The 27059-nt window shown below is 37.1% G+C and overlaps 1 protein-coding gene across 3 annotated transcripts in view; it reads right to left on the bottom strand.

Moving 5' to 3' along the window:
- Positions 1-2469: 2469 nt before the first annotated feature.
- Positions 2470-27059, bottom strand: part of LOC110451156 — a 40090-nt gene continuing 15500 nt past the window's right edge. For all 3 annotated transcript variants that reach the window (XM_021499019.1, XM_021499018.1, XM_021499020.1), the window contains 23 exons: positions 25837-25996; positions 23882-24006; positions 23366-23548; positions 22417-22608; positions 20468-20722; positions 19404-19610; positions 19029-19241; positions 18395-18889; positions 17470-17625; positions 13487-13648; positions 13005-13200; positions 11772-11965; positions 11212-11379; positions 10780-11010; positions 10307-10477; positions 9681-9866; positions 9138-9302; positions 8563-8673; positions 7504-7692; positions 6321-6479; positions 5782-5817; positions 4629-4719; positions 2470-3957 (listed from right to left, as the gene is read on the bottom strand). In XM_021499019.1, coding sequence (XP_021354694.1) covers positions 3867-3957; positions 4629-4719; positions 5782-5817; positions 6321-6479; positions 7504-7692; positions 8563-8673; positions 9138-9302; positions 9681-9866; positions 10307-10477; positions 10780-11010; positions 11212-11379; positions 11772-11965; positions 13005-13200; positions 13487-13648; positions 17470-17625; positions 18395-18889; positions 19029-19241; positions 19404-19610; positions 20468-20722; positions 22417-22608; positions 23366-23548; positions 23882-24006; positions 25837-25996 — 4136 coding nt within the window. In that variant the 3' untranslated portion in view covers positions 2470-3866. The remainder of the gene's footprint in view (positions 3958-4628; positions 4720-5781; positions 5818-6320; positions 6480-7503; positions 7693-8562; positions 8674-9137; positions 9303-9680; positions 9867-10306; positions 10478-10779; positions 11011-11211; positions 11380-11771; positions 11966-13004; positions 13201-13486; positions 13649-17469; positions 17626-18394; positions 18890-19028; positions 19242-19403; positions 19611-20467; positions 20723-22416; positions 22609-23365; positions 23549-23881; positions 24007-25836; positions 25997-27059) is intronic.

Genomic DNA, 27059 nt, shown 5'->3' with positions numbered 1-27059 from the left:
TCAGCCCCACCATTTGTACAATTTTGAATCCCTGCCTCCCATGAATGCTTCCGACCAAATATGATCAATATCCATGACATAGTTCTACAGAAGAAGTCGTTTATAGAAATATAGCCAAATTGCCCCCTTTTGGCCCCGCCCTCAGTACCCTTAATCCCCACCACTTAGAGATGCTTCAAGTCAAATATGGTTGATATCGATCTCTTAGTTCCAGGGAAGAAGTCGCTTAAAGTAATATAGCCAAATAACCCTTTTTGGCCCGCCCCTCATGTCCCACAATGGTGTGTCTGACCTGGGTGGTCAGACACACCATTTGTAGAATTTGAAATTCCTGCCTCCCATTAATGCTTTTGGCCCAGCCCCTCAGCCCTCTTGAAGGTCAGCCCAACCATCTGTACAATTGTGAATCTCCACCACCTGGGGATGCGTCCAGTCAAATATGGTTGATATCCATCATTTAGTTCCAGAGAAAAAGTCGCTTAAATCAGTATAGCCAAATTGCCCCCTTTTGCCCCACCTCTCAGCCCTCTGAGGGGTCAGACCCATTATTTGTACAATTTTGAATCACCACCACCCCCTCGAATGCTTCCAGTCAAATATGGCTGATATCCACTTCTTAGATACAGAGAAGAAGTCGATTAAAGCAATATCGCCAAATTGACCACTTTTGGCCCCGCCCCTCAGCACCCTGGGGGGTCAGCCCCATCATTTGTACAATTCTGAATCCCCACCACCTAGAGATGCTTCAAATCAAATATGGTTGATATCCATCTCTTAGTTCCAGAGAAGAAGTCGCTTAAAGCAATATAGCCAATTACACTTTTTGGCCCCCGCCCCTCAGCACCCTGGGGGTCAGCCACACCATTTGTAGAATTTTGAATCCCTGCCTCACATTAATGCTTTTGATCAAATATGATTGATATCCAGTGCACAGTTCTACAGAAGAAGTCGTTTGTAGCAATATAGCCACATTTCCCCCTTTTGGCCCCGCCCCTCAGCCCCCTGGAAGGTCAGCCCAACTATTTGTACAATTGTGAATCTCCACCACCTTGGGATGCTTCCAGTCAAATATGGTTGATATCCATCTCTTAGTTCCAGAGAAGAAATCGCTTAAAGCAGTATAGCCAAATTGCCCCCTTTTTGCCCCGCCCCTAGCCCCCTGGGGGTCAGACCTATCATTTGTACAATGTTGAATCCCCACCACCTAGGGATGCTTCCAGTCAAATTTAGTTGAATTCCAATCAGTGGTTAAGAAGTGGTTAAGAAGAAGAAGTCGTTTAAAGAAATTGTTGACGTACGGACGGACGACGGACGCAACGGTATCTTGGTCCCTTCGGACCAGGTGAGCTAACAAGGGGCACAGAGTGGCCAAGTGGTTAAGGCGTCTGATATTCTGCTACCACTAGCCCTCTACTACTGGGTCGGGGGTTCGAGATCTACGTGGGACAGTCGCCAGGTACTTGACGTAGGTCAGCGGTTTTTCTCCGCGAACTCCGGCTTTCCTCCACCACCCAAACCTGGCACGTCCTTAAATGACTTTATGCAAGTATCGCTCACCCTAAACAATCGCGGCAAAACGCTAATTAAAGCACGCATACATTACACACATGGAGACACGTCCTTAAATGACCGTAGCTTTTAATAGGACGTTAAACAAAATAAAACCAAACCAAACCTTCGGGGTGGTATTGCATTGAGGTAGCACTCCAAAGTCTATTGGCATGTGTACAGAGAGAAATATAGAGTTAATCCGCACACAAAATCAACCTGTATTACCTATTATCCTGAAAATACCCTTTATCGAAAAAATACTTTCTATACATCAATGACGTGAACAATTGAATAAAAATAGAAGATGGACGTTTGCATTGATCATGCAACTGTGCTCATTAAACGAAAAAGGCTGACAACATTGATTTTATTTTTTAGAGTAATTATTTTATTAATATCACATATGTTATTACTTAAGTATAAATATGACAATGGTTCATTGGTATTGAAAATATATAACTAGATATATTGATATATATATATATAAATACCTGACACACATGAAAGCATGTCCTTCATTGACTTTGATGTACGTAGGAAGCTACACAAAAGTAACAATACAAACAAAAAACAGATGCAAAACGTAAATTGTTTACTTTAATCCATTCACACAGGTATCGTACGCGTGAATCAAAAGATATGTCATGGATTATACGATCAGTACATTATATGATATTGCTTGTATACAAATTATAAAAAACAGAAAGGAATTTATTTCCTTTTCATGTGATAAAAAGCAATTTTACATCAAAAGAAAAAGGCATTACGATTCTTCCAAATGTACATAAAGAATATCTGTTTTAATCTTATTTGCGACCTTTGTTGAATATAAAACAAATAATGAAGGTAAGAGCTTTTCTTCATTGCACAGAAAAACACCGAGGGGTTTAGTGATATATAACGAATTGTTCACCCCCNCCCCTGCACAATCGGGGGTTTTCGTCTGCATTTTTTGGTTAGGGGCATTAACGAAACCAAAATTTATCCTCAGTTGAATAGTTTAACAAAGTAAATTATGATAAAAAAAATACATACCGATTTGTTACAAGAAGAAATTGCTTTAATATGTCATGGATTATACAATCATTACATTATAAGATATTGCTTGTATATAGATTATAAAAAACAGAAAGGAGTGTATTTCCTTATCATGTGTTAGAAAGCTATTTAACATATCAGCATGCATCGAAAAAAAAGTTATATATATTTAGTTACATTTGCATTAATTAATCATTACGATTCTTCCAAATGTATATAAAGAATATCTGTTTTAATTTTATTTGCAACCTTTGTTGAATATAAAACAAATAATTAAGGGTATAGCTTTTCTACATTGCCCAAATAACAAATTGTGCACCCCTCCCCCTCCTGCACAATCGGGGGTTTTCGTCTGCGTTTTTTGCTTGGGGGCATTAACGAAACCAAAATTAATCCTCAGTTGAATAGTTAAACAAAGTAAATTATGATAAAAAAAACCCATTTACATACCGACTTGTCACAAGAAGAAATTGCTTTAATATGTCATGGATTATACAATCAGTACATTATATGATTGTATAATCATTACATTGTAAGATATTGCTTGTATATAGATTATAAAAAACCAAAAAGGAGTGTATTTCCTTATCATGTGATAAAAAGCTATTTAACATATCAGCATGCATCGAAAAAAAAGTTATATCTATTTAGTTACATTTGCATTAATTAATAATTACAGTTCTTCCAAATGTACATAAAGGATATCTGTTTTAATCTTATTTACGACCTCTGTTGAAGATCAAACAAATAATGAAGGGTATAGCTTTTCTAGATTGCACAAAATAACACAAAGGGGTATAGTGATATATAACAAATTGTTCACCCCTCCCCCTTCTACACAATCGGGGGTTTTCGTATGCGTTTTTTACTTGGGGGCATTAACGAAACCAAAATGAATCATTTGCCCAAATGCAAAACATGGAATCTGTATCTTTCTTCAATAACTTCCCTATTCTTTTCGACGGAGTTTCCATAGTCGCACGTCTTTATATGACCTCGGGTGTTGCAAGGGATATTGAACCCCAAATAAACAAAAAATACCCAAATAAACACGTTTATAAGCGGAACACGAATGCAAAGGGAGATGGCAAGTATCCACACAATTATTATGTGTTTATATAATGTTGACAGCGACGCTCTGAGTCCATAACCTATCTCCACAGGGGTTCAAATGTCAGCAAAATTTGTAGAAAGCAAGTCCGATCGAGGCTTCAATTATTGGCACATGCTTTTGCGTCTGTCGTAGTATTGTCTGATAGTGGTATTGTTTCTCCAAGTTATATTTCTTCAAGTTTTGTTTCCCTTCGTTTCCGTGGTCGCACGTCTTTATATGACCTCTGGTTTTGGAAGTAATATTTTCCTTTCCGCCTGTACAACAGACAAATAATGTAAGTGTTACCTAGCCGACAGGAAGCTATTGGTTCTATATATCTGAGCATTCTGTATATCATATAAATAGAGTTCGATAATTTGGCACATGTTGCAATATTGGAAATACGTCTGATTTCATATGTAAGTTATGTGCACAACAAAGAATCAATTTTTAGAATAAAAATAACACCACCTAGCGGAAGAATGACGTATTATAAAACAGAGTTTCTGACGTCACAATTTCAAGGAAAAAACATCGAATATCGAACAGCTTATTTCAATGTCCATATATATTTTCAGTAAATGACCCTAAACTAAAAGGGGCCGTGTTGGCCAAGTGGTTAAGATGTCTGGCGTTCTGCTACCACTAGCCCTCCACCAAACCTAAACTTATAACAATGGTGTCTCAATTTATTTCAAGTCCGTCTTGACGTATGAAAAAGCATTATCAAACAACCGTTTACCAATTCTCACGAGAGTTTGAATGGTCGTCAAACTTGACACGACAAAATATCTTTTCTGCTATATCGCATGGAGGGATTACCTTTATCAAGTGCCGTAGACGACCATTTGTCAAAAACAAGATCGTTTTCCATCACGCTGTACCTGTAGATACTACTGTAGTAAGTACTAATTTATTGAGCAGGTCAAATAATCCAACTTCCTACCTCAAATTCAGCCATACAGCAATGCCGACGATTACACCACAAAGAATGAGAGCACCTAAGGTACCGCCAATGATGACTCTTACGTCATGTTCTACAAATAATACAGGAAGAAATATGTCACAGTGTCATCACATTAGAATAAATGTTGAATTAAAATATGAATATCGAATTACCAATAAGTAGAACTATATTAAGGACACAACTCAACCTCATATAGGTTCATGCGACAAATCAGACGTGATCGAATATATATACAGAGGCAGTTGTCCTTTCGCGACTACGCATAGGCCATACCTACGTTACACATGGTTACTTTTTACGGAATAAAATCAAACGCATTACATGTATCATGTACCAATTCAATGTCTTATGACCAAGTTCGCTCTTTTTTAAGTAAGTACTTCAACAATTCCCCCCTTGATATAATTGTATTAAAAAATTAAATGTAATAAATGTTTGATGAGAATTAAAAAATGTTATAAGTTTTCCGCTCCACAATGTATTCTCAATGTCACAGCGATAAAGGAGACCGAAGTCGTTTCGTTTTATGTGCAGTTTTCTATCTCCCCAAAAAGAAACATATTCACAAATATAAGTGTAAGAAAACCTCTGAAATCTACAAAATGAATGCCTCAGTATAAGTACGAGCTAAAGTTTGATTAAAGTTGTTTTCCTGAAATATATTCCACATTACGGTAATTTTGAATATGTAAATGTAGGTATACAGTATGGGACGTGTCTGAACTCCGGAGAACGTCTAGTACGTATACGTCCTATAGCTCCAGCTGTCTGCGGGATTCCTCGATTGTACTCTTAGTTTTTTTAAAAACTCACTAAATGCCTGACGTTCTCGCCTGTCACACGTACTCAAGACATCACCAAATATGGACAAACCCCGACACTACCGGAAAGGTAACACACCAAATATGGACATACACGTCAAGGTACGGACAGTATCGAACACTCATCGGACAGAACACAGACAATAGACATAGGGACTTTCCCTAACAGGACACATGTACTGGACTCACACAACCTTGTTATTACATAAACATTCTCGGGTGTTTAATAAACACTAAAACATGTGACATCAAGATCACAAGACAGGCTGCATACAAGTTACAATATGGTAAACGAATAACCCCGTACTTACTCTCAGGAGGAATTTCCTCTTTAACAGGTATGGTAGCTAAAATTTAAAAGAAAATCAACTAATATGTTGCATCTATTTAAAATACACAGTTTAAGGGCAAATGCTTTAAGTGAAAAATTATAGAACAGGACAACTCCTTTTTGACTCTGAACAATCAATTAATAAAGTTTCACAAACAATATTAATACGGTCCACATACAGTAATACTAAAATACTAAACTGTTTGTTAATTCTGACATTACAAAGAATCAATCTGATTAATTTCTTTTAAGCAAGCTATCTGATCACAAGAAAATACTATTTATCCGACAACGACCTTCACATTTCTAATATAAAGTTGAATATAATTTAAATAATAAAAACAAATCCTACAGAATCAATACACAAGGATTAAATCGATTTCAACATTCACATAATACTTCTAAAAAAATTCTTATTATTACCACAAGGACAACACTATTGATTCCTTAGTGATATCAGCAACATACGTTTATAGTTGTCAATGATGTTCAATCAAAAAACATATTACTGGTACTTACTTGAGCAGTCGGAAATATCCGACGACCCTAGGAGTGGTGTAGAAGATCCATCCGGACATTTCTTACAGAAAGTGGATCCAGCGGTATCCTGATAAGTCCCATACGGACAAGGAATGCACTCACTACTGTCTGTATTATAAGTACCGTGTGGACAATCGGCTGTAACAAACCATATTTAATGACCGCTAGTTGATTGTTTGTTTCTATGCGATTTTACACATTTTCAACAACTATTGTCATATGAAGAAACCCCCTAAGAACCAAAATGAAGTGAGAAAAGAAAATATATCGATCTCAAGAGATATGTAGCACATCAGTATTTGCTTTTTTCAATATCCTCTATGCAGAGGAGCAGAAGACACAAAATCAAAACAACTGATTATCCATGTCGTCAAATAATAATAATATTTCGAGGTTCTTTATACCGCTTTATTACAACCTAGGTCGTAGGTCGTTTCAAAGCGGTTCACCAATTATTATCCGTGGTTATAGAGTCTATGCCACCAGCTAATATCTTTTTCAACTCCCTGGGGAGCATACAGCCGGTTCTGCCCTTTCGGCGCTTACAGCCGGCATTCAACAATTCTAGCACTACCCAACTGCGTACTCATTTACAGCTGAGTAGACTGGAATAAGCAGAGTAAAGTATCCTGCTCAAAGATACAACACAGTGCCGTGGCGTAACTCGAACACGGATTTATTCGGCCTGGGCCTTGCGTCTTACTACTAGACTAGCGTGCATCCTTAATGTTTTTGTCTCTAACATTGACATGCAGTGGGATACATCAGATCTATTCATTTGTAGAAGCTGCATGGATCAGGTTTATTGATTTTCTTTAAAAACAAAATGCTTCTGTACAAGGGATTGTTCAAAAAAGGTAAATACTACTTTTCAACTGTTATAAATTTATCAATTTTGTTGCAATTGCATTCAGGTTTGTATACATTTATTCATTGTAGTGTTTGTTTCAATCAAGAACAAATGTCGCGCTACATTGATTTTATTTGACGTTAAAGTAGGGTAAGTTGATTTTCCTAAGTCAAATTTCTAGTACCGCGTATGACCATCGTAGTAAATCCACGTCGTTTCTAGTACATACATAATATTTGTTTTTCCACTGGTGAAAATGTATGCAAATGATTTTGTTTTAAATAATAATACATGAATAGAATGCAAACGTACTACACAATGCTTCTAACTGGATTTTTCCGTCTCTGCAATCAACCTTGCCATATGATTCAACGTCAAAGGCATCATACTCCTGACCATCGACCTCAATCTTCAAAATGTCTGTACTCGTATTGAACTGTCTGGTTGAATTCTCAAGAGTACCAATAGCTTGCAAGAGGACTTTCATAGTCGGACTGACATCTGCAAAGTGAAATATAAAAGCTAATACTAGAATGTAAACAACTATTGACAATTCCTAATGTCCAGGTAGAGGTCACTGATACTAATAGAACATGTGATATACTGTCAAAATCACATTGTATATGGCCGTGTTTACACAGCGGACACCAGCAAATTTTGCAGATAAAGTACCAAACAAACATGATTTTCTCTTAGTGTTTTGCTTGATGTAATAACGCAATTTGGTTTCAGGTTTTAAAGCTTTAAAATTCAGGCGGCATATATACATATGGCTATATCTTCTGTTCTATTAACACAATTTTGTTCATACTTTTAATATTGTGACAAATGATACAGATCGCCTATGTGAATAAAGGCGTGACCTATTTCCCAAAGTCCAAGATGGTCAATGTAGCTTTTGCAGTGAGATTTGTTCCAAACCTGGGACATACCAATGTCCTCATAAACATGCCAAACATGGGGGCATCTTAGCTGTTAGGACGTGAAACCCTATACATGTAAGACCAAAACCACATCATGTTTCGGCGATGTCATTTCTGTAGAATTTGAGTTTAAATTCGTAATACACTTTCAAAAAAGGGAAAACATTTGGTCAGGAGACTATGCCATGTTTCGTCGAAATAGCTTCAATAGAATCAAATATTTCTCAATCAACTGTGTCAAGTTGCTAACTTGTGATTCAGAAAGAGAAGAAAACCATATTGAATAATTTATGTACTTTATTCGCATTCATTTCACAAAAACAAAATCCTAGAAAATAGGTAAGACCTTGAATTTATGTGTTTGTACGATCGCTGAAATTCCACTAACTTTGACCAGATAATGAGAATAAAATTATAAATTAGTCTGTACTTCAATTATCGGTCTTACCTGTTCCTGATGTTTTAATGGAAATCTGATCACCTTGTCCCTCTAAGGGTACTTGTAATACAATCACAGTCGTTGGTGCACTCAAGGAACTCTTTGATCGAACAATGCAACCTATTGTATTACAAATTAACGTGGAATTTAAATAAAGTAAGGTCATATATGCAGTATTATACAGTTATACAGTGTTGAGACACTACCCGCGGGAAGCTCAATACGCGGAGTCTATACACGAGTAGTCTCTTAATTCGTGTTCCAGTAGCATTTAATTCGATATAATGGAAAATAACAAAAGTAGTCTCTTAATGGAGATGGTCATGCGAGCAGGTGTGACTGTTCCTAGGATCTGAGTAAGAGTTATCTATATTTAACATTGCTAATAAATATGGCAATTAATGCCGTCATATTTCGGATAATTAATTTTTAAATTTCCACTCTTCGATTGTTTTTCAAAAATCTTTTCTCGAAAGGAGAACTATAAAACGCTGGTTATGCTATGCTTGAACACCAGAAGAAGAAAAAAAGTGCAATATATTCCTTATTACTTCCCCAACACATCATTTCCTTATAATTCTTACCCTCTGTAGATATATCCACCGTGCATGTTTTTGTTGCTGCACAATCAATATTGTCAAGGGATTTCTCCAGAAGTGCAGCCTTCATTTCTTCTCCTTTATTGCACAAATTTGCTGATTCATACGTTATCTTGGTAACAGTTTTAATATTCTCCGGATAGTATATATCTGTAATCATAAGCATAGATTAAACTGTTTACACTCATTATTTATTGTCTAAAATAACAAGCATATGTGGAATACCATGGCGATACTAATTTCCAAACCATGAGCCAGTCTATGCCAGGTGTTTTAAAATGATATGGTAATACGATGAATAAATATTGATCACAGAATTTGTCATAAAGTGAACACTTACATACACTTACTTTTTCTTAAAAAAAGAAACAAAAAGAACAAAAAACGTCTCACAAACAGGCTAGTCCCGATTACATTGTTACAAAAATGTGTTACTTTTTTCAGCATTGCTGCTAAAATATTCGTCTTTGAATAGTAAGTGTTGAACGTGTTTTCTTATTCAGTAAATGAAAGTTATATATCTCTTACCTGAACATGAAGGTGGTTTCCCATTCCATGTATAAGAGGTCTCCATCCCACATTTGTATTCAGGTAGGGGTGGAAAACCAGGTGCAAACCAAAGTCCGTCTCGACATCGGACATGGCAAGTTGTTAAATCGCTTGTTACGTTACAATCCATCTCAGTTCCATAAGAACGAGGCGGTTTGGGACAAACTAGAGTAGTGAATACAGGAAAGTGTTACTTGTGCTTTTAAAAGTAAAAAGTAAAATACATTGTATATATCAAATCACCAACAAACCAGATGAGGAAAAGACGAACAATCGATTAAAAACAACCAAGGATATCACAAGAAATAAAAATCAATGAAACCTTTTAAAGAAAACAGAAGGCGTACACTAACTATCAAAGAACTTAAAACGTCATCGGAATCCTTTGTGATGGTATGTGTCATGTCAGATACTCTCATGGTAAAACATCTAGAACGGTCGAGTTTATTTTGTCACACAACAGTTTATCGCCATTATGTATCATATACCTCCTTCACGGCAGACCTTAGATTTCAATGACCTATACAAGTTTATAAAATAGTCAATGATACGTATTTCGTTGAAAGTGAAGTTGAAATAAAATATCTTTCAAATAGGCTATATACCAGGACACGATTCTTCGTTACAAGGCTCCAATTCTATTTGTTCGCCTGTACAAGGCGTTCCATCTGGGTCTGGATAGGGGTCGTTACATTCTCGTTGTCGTGTCCTATTTCCTCCGTCACAGGACTTTGAGCAATCAGACCAATTACTCCAGGACGCCCAGCCTCCGTCAACTTACGATAGAAAACAAACCACACATCGTATTAGTAAAATAAGGAGCAATTATTTGTTCATGACTTCAAGTTGATTACAATCAGTGTTTTATACCTGTTTTCACTTCCCAAAGTTAAGTTACTCATTGACTGTCGAAATGCCATTTAAACATATAAGACTCTTTGCTTTTCCTTTAAAGATAAAGTGGCTACATGGAAAAAAATTCGTTTAAGTGATTATACTACAAACAAATATATACTGAACAATGTATGGTTATTTTATGTGAATAGGAATATTACACTCCAACAATACTAAATATTACCAATTTCGTAGTCGCAAAGAATTCCTTTGAATCGAGTGGTACACGAACAAGTATAATTATAACGCAGGTTATGACAGGTGGCCCCGTTTTCACATTGGTGGTTCTTGCAATAGTCAGGAGAAATCTGGCACTTATCGCCGGTAAATCCCCCATCACAGCGACAAGTGAATCCATCAAGACCGCCAATGCAGGTATGGCTGTTGCAAGGGTCTGGTTCACAGTTGGCATCAGCTTTAAAAGGGAATGACATGTGTTCTAATATAAAAAATGGATACAAAGTGATTTCGTCCGAGTAGTACGGCACTTGATTAAGCAATCTAATGATATTGCCGATTCTCTCTCTCTCTCTCTCTCTCTCTCTCTCTCTCTCTCTCTTTCGCTCTCTCTCTCTCTCTCTCTCTCTCTCCTAAAATAAATGAAATGCAGACTTACTATCACAAATACTTGGTGAAACTAACTCGATGTAATTCGATTCTGCATACTTAAATCCCTCCATAGTCACAGCTCCGTTTCTCGTGTGATAACAGGTTGTTGCCAGGGATTGTATGTCAGCTTCTTCTAGAGCGGTATTTGTCAGAAGTAGACCCGAGATATGTATGTCTATAAACAATTATTTCAAGATGCAGATTTTTATGAAATATGTATAATATTAAAATTGTAAATGTAATTCACACAAATGGTTTTACGAAATAAGTAATATGTAAAATCATTCAGAGTAATCGACATCATCACAATATAATGTGTTACAGTATGAATATTTAAAACAAAAAATGAAGAAAAAAAAAAGTTATTCGAACGAGCCTCTTTACTTTAAATCTTCGAATACTTTGCTCAAATATAAGACCACCAGCAGTTTAAACTTGTTAACAGAACTGGAAGTAGAATGTTATGCGTTTATGAATAAACTCTGATAAATACAAGAATTAAAAAATATAAAGACATCTTTACAAACGTTGTTAAATGTATTTACGTTAATTAATAGGTTCTATTACCGGAAGTGCCAGAACTAGATAACAGGACTTCAGAATCACCAACACGCCACATCCCATTAACTGATACTATAGGTGAAGTAAATTGTACACTGCCCTGGACAAACACTTCGAGTTCATTTGACTTTGAATCAATCACCAAAGCAACGTGTTGCCATGAACCAGCCTTCAACACAGCATCCGTTTGTTGATATGTTCTGGAATTGAGATACACAGAGGATCATAAATACTGGTAAATATTGCATGCAACATTGAAAACGAGCGTGAAGAAAGTTTGACATCTTTTTTTTATTATTATTACGTTTCAAAGGTCCTTCCAGAGAGAAAAGGTCACAAAGAAAAAGAAAGGCTTCGTATCAGTATTTTTTAAAAATAACTGGTTTTGATACTGATTGGGATATTGAATACCACAGGCGTAGTAGGCATGTAGTAGGCAACTTTTCTTGTTGGAATACGGTAGCAAGGATACAAAAACGCTAAAATACCAACTCCAGCACACATTCAATTATTTATGCATACATTATACAAATGGAGGTACGTCCATCAACTACTTTGGCTTTGTTTTTGTTTTGTTTTTTAGGGCCAACAATACTGTAAAAAAAGACATTCACGAAAATAAAAAATAAATAATAATAATAATTCGAGGTTCTTGTATACCGCTTTATCACAATCTAGTTCGTAGTTCGTCTCAGAGTGGTTCACAAATTATTATCCGTGGTTATAGGGCCTTTGCAACCAGCCAATACCTTCTAAACTCCCTGGGGGAGCATACAGCCGGACCTGCCATTTCGGCGCTAACAGCTAGCATTCAACACTTCTAGCACTGCCCAGCCACGTACTCATTTACAGCTGAGTAGACTGGAACAAGCAGAGTAAACTATCTTGCTCAAAGATACAACACAGTGCCGTGCCGTGACTCGAACCCGCAACCCTTCGGTCACGAGCCCGGCGTCCTACCACTATACTACCGTGCCACTTAATAAGGACGCTAAACTCTATAAACGATTTTTTTTAATCGGCATTATTTAAATTTCACTAACAATACAAAGCTACTGTCTGAAAGGATTATGACACGACGTCAGGCGATTATGTTTTGATTCAATGAACGTCTGAGATTAACAGTTTACACGTTACGTCTGAGATTGACAGTTAACACGTAATAGGTAAAGAATTGGGAATTTGCTGTAAAATAACACTCAACACATATTTGATGGTTCCCTTCTTTGTCTATCAAACCTGTATAGCGTGATGTTGATCCCTTTTCCGATATCAATTTGTGTGGCGTCTGTGCCGTCGTTGATTGTGACATGGAGGGACACATCATGGTTTACTGGAATCTTAATCCATAATGCAAGGGTAACACTGTCAGCCCCGTCCTGTAATTTTCCGATTGTATCGGATAACAAACCTCCTCCAATAACTGCATCATACACTTTAGATTAAAAGAAAAGATACAAATTATAATTGTGGAGAAACAAAATTTAACCAGGTTCGATAACACAATATTTAATAGATCTTTTTAAGAGGATGTGCTGTTCACAACACGATCACAGATTCTTATTTTCGTGACATGTATGTACCGTTAAACTGAGAAAATAGATTTGTGTAAGCTTGTTACCCAATCCTTAATGATTTGTTACACTTACTTGCTCTTAATGTGGTAAGCAATATACATGTACATAGGGTGCTCTGATAATCGAACTTTGGCTGTGCTGTACCTTTGCATTCTGAGATGTCAGTACTTGCAGATGACATGGTCATTAACCCTGGGCCACATTGTTCACATTGGGTAGCCATCACGTCAGCACCATAATGGAATCTCGAACAAGGTGTACAAGGAATCACCCCGGTTAATGAATAGTAACCTGGTTTACACGTTGCTTTTGACAAAATATGAAAATAAATCAAAGAAAAACGCTGTTAGTCATTATCTTTAAGCACATTTATTTCCTGACTATGTGACCATAATATTTAAATGGTCGCTCAACCCTAAAAAGCCTAACCAATTACGCCATTTATATATCATTATACATTTGCTTGTCCATATGTTTCTACCAGAAATTTGGAACAATGTTTCACAGTTTGACATATGACAATTCTGAAACATTTATTAAAAAGCAATGATATACTGTATAGCTTTAAATTCCCCTTGTCAGTATTTCGCGGTTTCGTTTTCATTGCATCATCACGGGGGTTAAATTTCGCTGTGCACCCGAATCCCATGTGTCGTGCAAAGTATTTTGAGTGTCATTTTTAAAGGTTAAACCGCGAAATACAGGTAAACCGTTTGGAAACAATTTTCCCGGGCGTCGTCATCCGCCAGTGACTTCACTTGAAAGAAAATAAAATGAATATGTACCTTTATAGGAGTAAACTCCAATCAATTAATCACCTACTGTGTACACATACAAATAATGGGCCACTTAAATGTAAGAGTTGTTTTTACATGGACTGCCCAGTTGTCCGGTGATAATCTGTTGTGATAAGGTCCGTAAAAGTGGTTAACATTCTCGATAATTCCGCTGGTGTATATAATTCGCGGATATAAGTCAAAGCGCGAATATAGCGAAAATAAAAAAACCGCGAAATACAACCGCTATACATTATAGCAAAATATGGGATGCAAGACATATATCATAATGTGAATGAATACATTGTTCTTTACATTTAGTTTGTCAAAACGTTTGAACAGCAACCTGAAATTGGTTTATTATACGATTTGAATTTTTGTAAATACCTGTAATAATATCTGATCATTTCGTTTGGTTTTGTATTTTTTAAGGTCCTATCAACAGCTATGGTCATTTAAGGACGGTCTCCCCTGTGTGCAAGATGGCTGCGTGTAGTGTATGCATGTGTGTTTTGGGAGGCTGCGATAGGTTCCTATTTCGCTTGTGTACTTGTATGTGAAGATCTTTACTCTAACCATTCAGTTTCGTTCGGAGCATTAAGTTTGTGTCAGAGGCGGACCCAGGGGTGTTGCCCTAGTTGCTCAGGCAACACCCTTTATTTGTGTCCAAAAATAATCTGGACCATGGTTTTTGAAGATTTCCCCCTATTTCATATGGCATTTCTTTTTAATAACAACCTCTCTTGAACTATGATTTTCTATGGCTTCCCTTTGCCAGTAGTATATATGCCTGAGAGTGTTGCCCAAACAAGGAGTCCACTACTTATACTCTAAACAATAGGGGATTAATCCTCCATTGTCTATATATTAGTAGTGTCTCCAGTCAGGTCAGTGGCCATGGCTCAACGGACTGAATCTACCTAATATAATGTCACGGTGTGGTGATCACCCTGACAGTTGGGAGATGGACTCATAGCATCTGTTTGAATTAGTTATATCGGTAAAGTGTTATTTCAAGGTAAGAGTCTATTTCATGATAGATATACCTGTAATTTCACCGGTGGTTTCAAGTACACATGGTCACCAGGAGTGATTTATTATACCAATAAAGAAATGTAAATTCCAGAAATTTCGAACACAATGTCATTGAAGCACCCTCCTTAGCATCACTTCATCAGGTGATTAAAAATCAATAGTAGCATAAAAGCCTGGCCTGTACATTCTTTTCATTAGGTGTTGCCATTGCACATAATTATGTATGCATACTATTTCACAATAAAAGCCAACAGTTAAATCACAATTCATATTTATGACAAATAAGTTAATATTAAATTGCCAAAATGATCGCCTAAACTACATGTACATGTATCTACAGAAAATCCCCCCATAAACTTTGACCATTTTATGGGCCTGACACAAACATCAACATTTTAACCAAAATTCTACATTTTTTACCATTCTTACAAAATTTGTTAACACTCTCTCCGCTCGGTCATCATAAAATATAAATACTCTATTTTATAAAATATAACCTGGAATGATACCGCAAACTCAGAAAACTATTTTACGCCTCCCTCGATTTGTTTGTCAAGAAAATAATGTCCGATAAATTCTTGCTTTCTACGCTCGGCAGTGCTTTAAATATGCCAGCGGAAAAAAGAAACCGTACATGCCTAAAATGTGTTATAAAAATAAATGTGTATGACGTAGAACAACAAGGTTTTCAGGGACAACTATTTGTTATTTATTAACAGTTGCATTCCATTTTCCACGTTATGGAATCAAAAAGTTCCGCTCGTATATACCTCGTATATCCACCGTTTGCCTGAATGCAAGCCTGGCAACGTCGACGCATGGAGCCTATTAGACGGTTCAAGAATGCTTGTGGGATGGCATTCCAAATCTGTACCAACTCTGCAGCCAAATCAGCCAACGTCACCGGTTGATTAGGTAATGCACGTAATCTGCGCTTCATTTCATCCCAGACGTGTTCAATGGTCGACAGATCGGGGGATACAGCAGGCCAGGGCAACACGTCAACATTCTGCTGGGCCAGAAAGCCCATAGCGACACGAGCTGTGTGTGACCTGGCGTTGTCCTGCTGTAGCGTAATGTGACGTTGCTGCCCTTGCACGAATGGAACGACGTGGGTCCGGAGGATCTCGTCACGGTAACGTAGCGTGTTCAAATTCCTGTTAACAACCAACAGAGGCGTTCTCTCACACACGCGTCACGGACACGTTCTCCAACGCGACGATAAACACTGGAACGGCCGTCACTACTATCCAGGTGGACTCGCGACTTGTCCGTAAACAAAATGACTGCCCAATCCCGTCAAGTAGATCGCAGATGCCTTCTGCACCAGGACAAACGTGCTACACGATGACGTGGCAGAAGAACTGGGCGGATTGCAGGACGTCGCGGACGGATAGCTCGTTCACGCAATCGATTCCGTACAGTTCCCGGGCTTATTGGTAGCAAGCCAGGGATTGTCCGTGCAGTCAAACTTGCCGTTTGGAAGCGATTTCTCAAATGGACAAGCCGAATATGGCTGTCCTGTTGACGTGACGTCACACGTGGACGTCCCGCACGAGGTCGATCGCCGACGTGGCCAAACTGTTGATGTCGTCTCCACAAATCCCGGATTGTGTTTCGATGGACATGAAAACGTGTAAAGACAACGGCTTGAAGCATGCCAGAGGCGGTCATTTTCATTGAGCCTCGGCATAGCATTAATCACATATTAAAACGTTATAATGCTGTTTTTACTGTTCACTGGTCTCAACAGAGTGACCCAACAGATGAAAAATAAACTTTCATTGTCGAATTGGATGGCTGGACGAGAAAAACATGCAAACTGGTCAACGCCTATATAGAGCAAACTGCACGGGAAAAACTTTCAACGACACACGGATAGTGTGTATGTGTCGACATACTCGGTCATGTATGTGAATTTTCATGTATATACAGTTGGTAATACATGTTCTATAAAAATTCTCCGCATGCACAGTTTCTTTTTTCAGCTAGTATAGTTTAGTATTACATCTTCAGAAAACAAAAAATTCCCCTCACTCCTCTCGGCAGTGCAAGTATAATTGTCCCAATCTCAGCAAAAATGAAGTTCTATATATTTTGGTGGCAGAAAGTACATGAAAACCTGCATGAAAATTGTTATTTATTAGTTTAAGTGCACAAATATGTCTTTTCCTGATTTTGAAATTTTGGGCAACACCCAAAATTAATTCCTGGGACCCCCCCCCCCCCCCCCCCCCCTGTGTGTTGTGGTTATTAAATGAAAGATGTGCCTGTACACTTAGGTACTTATAAACAGGCGAAAAAGACAACACTTACACACACAGTCTGTATAATTAATCGTCCCAGAGGATACAGTAGATGTCCCAGGAGGGCATGTCGTACATGTAACAATGTTGTCATCCTCTCTGTAAGACCCTTTTGGGCATTCAGTGCATTCCTCATCATCGTAAATGGAACCCAAGGAACATGAGGCTTCAAAGAGAAAGGAACATAACATAATATTTGCGTGTTGCCGATAAAGCGTCCTCTTCACAATAAAAAAAATGTGTTCGTCGTCTGCAGTTTGGCGGAATATGCAGAGAGAACACTTGATCTGGCTTGGCTACGACAATATATTACGGGTATCCCATTATTGTGGTCTAGTTCTTAAATTTCTTCGCTGCCTATTCTTTCGTGATTTAGAAAACCTTCTTAGTACGTGATAGGAAAACAAAAGATATGAAGTGTAAAGGAAAAGTATGCACATTCATATTACTACTATATCCTTGGATTATGGGGAAAGCTTAAGGAACACTATAAAGTGTCATTACACCGAAATGTCATAACGTTGACACATGATGTCATGCCAGTTTGCACTTTGATCAATCGAATCGACAAATTATTCTCTCAAGAGGAATGACAACGTGAAATAACCTTAAATCTCGACAATACGCCAGAACAGGCAAGTTCTGAAAATGAACATGGAATTCCTTGTTGTCAAATGTATCATGAAAGTTTTGTCAAGATGACGAACTTTGCAATTCAACGATATTTTATAAATACAATAATAAGTTCAATGCAAAAATTTAAATGTGTATAGGAAATGATTTTAATTTGTTAAGCAATATGAATTTTTCGACTGGATCATTGGAAAGTAAGTTGGCCTTGAAAATATGCCAAACATGACTTGTAGTTTCAATGGCTTCGAAAATAAGGCATTGACGATTAAACGGAAGCATACTATTTTGTAAGTACTACTTACCACAAGTGAGAGTCGAATATCGTGGGTATCGACCCGGTTCACATTTTATAGCTGCAAAACCCGTCTGGAAAGATGTCTTATCGACTTCAGCTGCTTCCACATCTAAGGAACCACTCTGTACTTTTTCTTCAATGAGCAACCCAAGTGATTTAGCTTTTGTTTGTAAATGGTTAAAAGTATCCATTGTACTGTTACCATATTTTTTCCATTTTACAACTATGTTAAATGTTACCAATACTGAAGCAGTATTTGTTTGCCGTGTCAGTCTTTTCTTGTAAACATCTCGTCGCCGACGCACTGTGCCACATTTCAGTTCTACATTGTCTACGTTACAATCGTTAGGACAAATACCCTTCCAGCCAGGATCCTGTTGCAAATTCTGCATTTCGGACATAAAATTTTCTTTTATCTTCTTTTGTGATGAAATGTTAGTGCAAACTCCAGTAAAGTAATATAGTTCTCCTGGCAGGTATGATTTCAGAGGATTGCTTAACACTGTAAAATATCAATTAACCATCAAAAGATTTTATACAAGAATGCATTCATAGAACTAAACATGCGATTGGATTTTAGTACATGTAGCTTCATATGCAAAAAGCGCAATTAAAATTTACATTTGTGGACTTTGCAGTACCTGTACAGCCTGGAACTGTTTCGACAGGACTCCACTTTCCAGAGCTGATGGAGCAAGTGAATTGACCGGTGAATCTAGCTATACGTCCACCACCTGTCCCGGCAGGTAGGTCGTAATCCTCATTGCAGTGCATCATGCATTGGACACCAAACATCCACTTATCGCATATGAGTGCCCCGTGGATAGGAGGCTGTAGCTCGGGACACTTATTTTCTGAAACAAAACAAGGACTACTAGTATTATTACTTTATATACATGTTCCATTTGTCGAGTTCTTATAGAGAGATATCGGATTAAACTGGCGTCTAAGACAATTTAAAACTATTTATATATGAATTACATTTACTTGCATTACATATGAATATAACTACTCACGCTTGCAGTAAGGTTGCTCGTCGGTACCCATATCCCAATAAACTACCTTTGGATATGTTGTGTTTCTCTCGCAGGATATCCGATCATTTCCAATCAATGGATAACTTCCACGGCAGGTTAAAGAGCAATTTGATCCATACGAGAACCCATTCGCGCAATCTATGTTCATGTACGAATCGATAATTTTAGGAGGATCACATATTTGTTCTACAATGAAAAAAACGAAATTCTCTGTTATTAGAGGATCTATAGCAGTTTGTGGATTTACTCTCCTATTATGTACAATATATTCTCATACAAATGCGTTATATCAATGTAATACAAATACAGTAAGAAAAACTGTGACAATGAACATTTGTAAAAAGATTAATAGCTGTATCAGTTAAGTGGTCTCCTCCAATTACATCCACATGGAGTCGTTCCTAATAGTTACAAAAACCTTGTCGGGACCTTGAAAGTTTGTACAATGACAGAAATGAACTTTCTCTCCTTATCAGTGGCCAGGTCATCTCGGTTAATGATCGGCCAAAAAATTAAGGATACTTTGTTTGGACCTCATTCGGAACATTTGTAAAACGTTTGGACTCAAATCAAGTCCCTTACAAGACATCGAATACAAATCAAACAATCAGAGGCCAGAGCGGCCATTTTGAATCAAGTTTGGAATAGATAGTAGTAGCTGCGAAAACAGTTTAAACTGTCTCAGCCATTTAGAGCCCAGGGCGGCCATGAAGGATATTTAACTAAAACTAGGATAATCAGTAAATCATTCCTGTACAGTTTAAGTTGATTGGGTCCATACTAATTTGAGTTTATTTTTGTTCGTTATAAACCAACTGACTGTGGCGTTTGTATCGGGTTTCTGATAGATTCGAAAAATAACAACACTTTGTCAGGGTTATGTCAATAACATTCGCATTAATCGGCAGGTGACTTAAACACGTCTTCATAACAATTTGTGATAATACAAAAACCTATATTGGACACTGTTTTTTTTTAACTTCATGGGATCCTTCGGCAATATAAGTAACATTTCCAAAAAAGATTAGATCATTTTTACTAACGATCAACACGGACTGAAAAAATGCAATCAGGTGATTTGTTTCCAGATGAATCGGTGGCCGTATAACGTATTTCCATGAAACCAATTGTAAACTTGTTTCCCAGAGATTGCCCTTTTGTCTGTATGGCTGTTATAAGCTCTCCAGAATTGTCCGTTACGGTCGGAACATTCCATGATATAACAGCAGTCTCAAGTCCTCTGTCTGCATATACATACTGCGTCCCAGGACAATCAAGTATAGATGGAGGTTCCGAATCTGTCAACCAAATAAAATATAAAATTATATAACGAGGCAAATAAATGCAAGGCAGTCCAAAGTCCACCGGCAATGACTTCTATATTTACCAAACAGTACATTTATGTCAGGAAGCACAGGTCACAGTGTGGTCATAGTCATCTAATTCCCGCATTCCGCCATTCTAAGATGTTCTAGTTCACCAAATCTTGTTTCTCCAGGTGAAATAGTAAAGAAGATATGCCCCGGACAAACATTTTCAAAGGTCAAGTCATTTGGTCACAGTTACCTAATTCTTGCACTCCGGAATCCCAAGATGTCCTTGTACACCACATCCGGTTACTCTAGGTGAAATAGTATAAAATATATGCTCCGGACAAACGTTTTCAAAAGTAAATGTCAAAGATCAAATCATAGGTCACAGTGACCGAGTTCTTGCACTCCGCCATCCCAAGATGTCCCTGTACACCAAATCTAGTTACTTCAGCTAAAATTGTATAGAAGATATTCCCCGGACAAACGTTTTCAAAAGTAAAGGGCAAAGGCAAGTCATAGGTCACAGTGACCTTACTATTGCACTCCGCCATCCCAAGATGTCCTTGTACACCGAATCCAGTTACTCGATGTAAAAGAGTATAAAAGATATGCCCCAGACAAACTTTTCAAAAATAAAGGTCAAAGGTCAAATCATAGGCCAGTGACCCAATTCTTGCACTCCGCCATCCCAAGATGTCCTTGTACATCGAATCTGGTTACTTCAGGTAAAATTGTTTAGAAGATATTCCCCGGACAAACGTTTTCAAAAGTAAAGGTCAAAAGCAAGTCATAGGTCACAGTGACCTTACTCTTGCACTCTTCCATCCCAAGATGTCCTTGTATACTAAGTGTGGGTAATTACTCCATGTGAAATAGTACAGAAGATATTCCCCGGACAAACCTCTCGGACGGAAGGACGGAAAAACGGACGGAAGGAGTGCAAACCTGTAGGCCCCCTGGGAACCGGTGGGATACCACATGTAATAATGGACTAGCTACGCCAACACATTAAAAATTGATTGATCGTTTGTGTATTGCTGACGGCCAATCAACAACTTGAGTCATATCGGGCAAACAACACTATCGGTTGTGAAATGATATCGTATCTCATGTCAGTGTTATAGAAATATATATATTTTATTATTACTCTCGGTCTGCTATAATATAGAATCGTATAATACCACTTAACTAAGCTCTGCAAAGGTAGACCTTTTATTGTGACGTCATATTTTACTGATAAAACTTCCATGCAAATATGTTTAATTTAAAACCAATAAGACATATTTAATGATATGAACTAATAACGAGATACCCTTACATATGTGGCTATAGGCAAACTTATGAAATGCTTTGGGAAAAAACAAAAATAGGATGAGAGCTTTGCACAGTGAAAATAAAATGTAAAAAGCTGTTAATGTCACACAAGAATATAATGATGATGTACGAACATTCAATCAAGCAACAAAAACATGTTTCATTTCAGTTGTCTTCATGAAATTAAAATGTGAAAATACAATGTTTCGTCAACGGATCCTCAACAAAAGTAGCACTGTGCTATTTTATTATGATGGATATTTTTATTCAAACAGCAGGATCATCAGAGTGCATCAGTCCCTTTTAAAAAAAGTTAGATTTTACATAACATAATACATTGCAACTATAAAAATTGCAAGAAATACCTTTACACGCGGAAAGAGTGTTGCTCCACTGTCCTGTGCTCTGACAAGTCGCAAAGAAAACATCGGATGATGGCACTTTGTATCCATTCTCACACTTTGTTTTACACACTGTCTTGTACACGAACCCACTTGTAGAGCATATTGGCTGTCCGTGCCGTGGATAGATATGCGTAGAATTTGGACAGGTTTTAACTGATGGATGTAGGGGCCAATAATGTATATATATATATAAATATATATGTAAAAAATGAAATTGAAATAAATAAATAAATGCCAAAGTAACATGTTTTTTTCTTTAAATCATAACATCAGTTTGATATTAAATAATATTTAAATTACATTTCCAATAAAACAGAATTCAACAACAACATATAGACTTGGTTAAATAAACAAACGTCGTCCACAGTCCTGTGTATATTTTGAATTTAAAAACAATCAATTTGGGATAAAAAAAAAAACCAAAAAAACGCATATAATTGATTTAAGCAACAATACATCATTGCAATCTAAAGGAAAATCTTGAATTTTGTTTATAGTTCTCCGTTTGACGTGTGCTTATACTTACAAACAGGACCACAGACGAGACTTATAGACTTTAATAGGGCGTGGTTGCAAACTTGTTTATCAGAAAAACGTTATATTTCATGATATTGGTACCGTTATTTGGTTATGTGATAAAAAGGAAATAGTGTTCGTTTCCAATTTAAATTAGAAATGGTTAAAACTTTCCCCAACGTTTAAATTTCGGCGCCATGATTATTTTTTCTTAATTTGAACGATCCTATAATGAGTGACGTTTGTGATAATACCAACATACCGTCAAAAGGAACAATCCAGTATGAACCAGGCTTAGATGTCGTTGTAGGAAACTATATACTAAATCACATGCTAGCAGATCCTTTTTACAGTAAACAATCAATGTGCACACAAGGAAGACAATTTCACTAACTTTGACAAGTAGGAGCTTGACCACTGAATGTTCCATCTGTTTGGCATATTCTGGAGCTGTATCCACTAAGTCTATAGCCATCAACGCAGTTGTAGTTACATACAGTGCCAGCTATTCGTTCGGGGTGCTCACACGATATGTGTCCGTTGGCAGGATTCGGTAGTACGCTTTTACAGACACGAACTGCGTACCGCAAAAACAAAAACAAAACAATTATAACAAAAACTATAACATTATATACTATAGTATATGTACTAAAAATACAATCATGAAAACAAACCTATGTCTATTAAAGCTTATCATAAAAACTAACTTTTTCTTGTAATGCATGTAATAACTGTAATATCTTAGCTTTGTGATGCTAATATAATCTCCAAGCAAAATCAATAAGGATTATGAAATTCAAGTGTCTAGTGTCATTTTTGATGCTGGTATAACGGACAATTAAGTTTGTCCAATGGAATGATAATGTTATATGTTATATGTTTTTAATCAATTTCAAAAATATCGTCTTACCAATAACACGGAATGTATACTGGCTAAATGCCTTCATACCACTCGAGTCCTCGGCCTTGTATATTATTGTGTGCTTTCCTCTTGGAAACTCAGAATTGGAAGAGAGCCCAGACGTCTGCTTAGGGCTACGAGGAAAACAATAATGATTTCGTCTCGATAACTTTTTTTTTCTTCCCCGCTGACAATTAATGCTATCTGATATTACAAACATTCATGAAAACTTCGGTCTTAGCTGTTGGCCACAGCATAGCCAATTTCAATATTCAAATTGACGTTTGTCTTTTTTCTTTAAGTTTGTTTTTATTTTGCATTTTTTTTGTCGGCCATTAGTTTGCTCTAATGACATATCCTGTGTTGACGGGACGTTAAGCATGTAATAATAATAATAATAATAATAATAACCCCTGAATTTAAAATGCAATTCAACAGCTTGCAAAAATTGAGAACAACGGGTATTTTTGAGAATTTTACGTTCGCTAAGCTCAAAATATGGTCGAATGACATGACCAGATCAACGGGGAATTACTGCAGTTATAGCTATTAGGGGAATTACTGAAGTTATAGTTAACTGAAACTTCAAACTTGGAGATAATTTTGGTATTCCATTCATTTTAGTAATATTATCTCAACGTTCTTGACACTTTATATCCTTTACAGTTTTTGTGAACATCTAGATTTGCTGTGTCCACCAATGGCAATTGTTTTCCAACAACATTTTTGGAGATATTCATCGGTTCTTTAGCTAAGGAGAAATTATTGAGACCAATATTAATCTGATGATACAATCGCCACACATGTGATCTTTATCTAATCCGTTTTAACCCTTTTCTACAATTGTCATGCTTCATGTCTTGACACGCCTAGCACGACAATTTGGTATTTCTGATGTACTTTCTGTACTGAAAACACTTTCGGATTTACCTCATATATACCCCCGTATAAGCAGTCACGGCAGGTTCAGGGGAAAATAGACTTGTTCTATACCTATACATGTCGTAAGAGCCGCCGACTCATGCCTCCACTCCCTGAAGAACTGAAGGTATTCTGCGATATCTTCTTCTTAAGGTTTGGTTTGGATTTATTTTGTTTAACATCGTATTAACAACTAAGGTCATTTAAGGACATGCCTCCATGTGTGTAATGGGACATCAAAGAAATCAAATATGATCTGTTGACCTCATCTCCTTTGCAATTCTTAAAATCTATATATTTTCTCACTTTTCTACCCTTTCCTTTCAGTGGCGTCTCAATAGGTAATCGTCCTCATAGGACATAAACGGTTTTGAGGACGTGAAACTGCAAGCTACTGTGTTACTCTGTATGGCCACGTGGTATTGACAGATCGAAAAGCCAATATGAGTAAGTCACAGAAGAGGTATTTAGTGCCAATGAAAGTATACAAAACACGTAAAAGGATTGGTTTGGTTTGGTTTGGTTAAGTATTGTTTAACGTCCTATCAACAGCTATGGTCATTTAAGGACGGCCGACCCTGTGTGCGAGATGCATGCGTGAAGTGTTTGCGTGTGTGTTTTGGGAGGCTGCGATATGTTCGTGTTTGTCTCCTTGTGATAGCGCGGAACTGATGCCGACTTCAAAGTGCTACCTCACTGAAACATACTGCCGAAGACACCCAGCAGGACACCCTATCCGGTCATATGATACTGACAACGGGCGAACCAGTCATCCAACTCCTAAACTGCTGAGCGTTTAGCAGGAGTAGAAACTACTATTTTTACTGACTCTGGTATGTCTTGGCCTGAGGACAGAACCCAAAGCCTTCCTCACAGGGGCTAACGCTCAACTAAAGGCCAAAAGTGAGGCATTGTCAAGGGAGACAGCAGGTACAATTCTTATGCCCTACCTGCAGAGACAACATTAAAGGAAATCTCGTCATGTAAACGAAAAGACAAACTTGAAAAGCAAACGTAGCTATTGATTTATTTTTTTGTCTTACCTTATGTTGCCGTCTTGCTTGTCAGAAGCTGTAGGAGAATACCACTTCACAACAGCAAAAGTATTTCCAGGATTAGCGTAATACTCAGATGTCGTCGGTTTGTCCCATTGGATTGTTGGGGGTGTATTCGGTGACGGTGTATTCGGTGGCGGTGAAAACACTACAAGAATATTCTACGATGGAATCTTACTCAATGGGAACAATTTGATTATACAAAATGTCGTTTTTATGATATGTAGTTTGTTTAAGGATTTCCATGTAGGTGGCTATTGAAGTACGTTGAATGAAATATTTGTCAGCTTTGTTGTCTGATAATTTGATCACGCGCATGGATGTTTGTTTTATTTTTGACTCGTAAATATGTACACATTTAAGTTACTAATGTATTTCTAATATAGTTAGAAGAAAGATGTTTGTTAAGAGTCTTCAAACCTAGCAACAAGTTATCTGCGTAGAATGCAGCGTTACATTAAAAGCTTGTTGATTTTTTCTTATTTTAAATTCGTATTACTACATATAGTGAACAATTTTGCTTTCGATACGACATAGATGTTTTATTTTCTATATGTCGATCCTATATAGAATGTATTTATTTGAGAAATAAATATCAATATATTAATTACTAATTTATGATAGCTATATTTCGACACATAGATTTGCCCGAGCTGAATATGGCAGGTGTAATTAACGCAAGGTTCAAGAAGCCCCCTAAAAAGATGCTATACTCACCCAAAATTCCAATATCTTTTAGGTCATATTCAAAGACCCCGATTTAAAACCGGAATTTGTACCTTTGTATATGTGATTTGAATATATTTACATTAGTCACATTATATAACGGTAAACGTAGTCAACAGTAAGGCATTAAGGTTTTTGTCTACGCAACAATAACTTCCAAGGTTTATAGCCTGTCAATCTATTTTGCAACTCAACAGAATGCTCTGAAATGATATGTTCTCTAAAATTCATTTAAACCCAGGTCATACTGAGCTTACAGTCTGTTTTACTAGCTGCGGGGAGGCATACCGGCCTCAACACTGGATGATTGTGACTAGGGGAATGCACAAAAATCAAGGTGAAATGTCTAGGTAATATATGTCACCGGTATATATACGTATAAGCGACAGCCTTGTGACCGTCATGGATACATGAACGTTATATAAACTGTATATTCGTATCATTTAATATTGTTATAAACAGGTTTTTTTTCAAGTTTCAATGTT

This window comes from Mizuhopecten yessoensis, unplaced genomic scaffold, assembly GCF_002113885.1.
Source record: "Mizuhopecten yessoensis strain PY_sf001 unplaced genomic scaffold, ASM211388v2 scaffold5835, whole genome shotgun sequence".
Classification (NCBI taxonomy): domain Eukaryota; kingdom Metazoa; phylum Mollusca; class Bivalvia; order Pectinida; family Pectinidae; genus Mizuhopecten; species Mizuhopecten yessoensis.
Note: the sequence above shows the minus strand (reverse complement) of the source record. Positions and strands in the feature narration are given on the sequence as shown.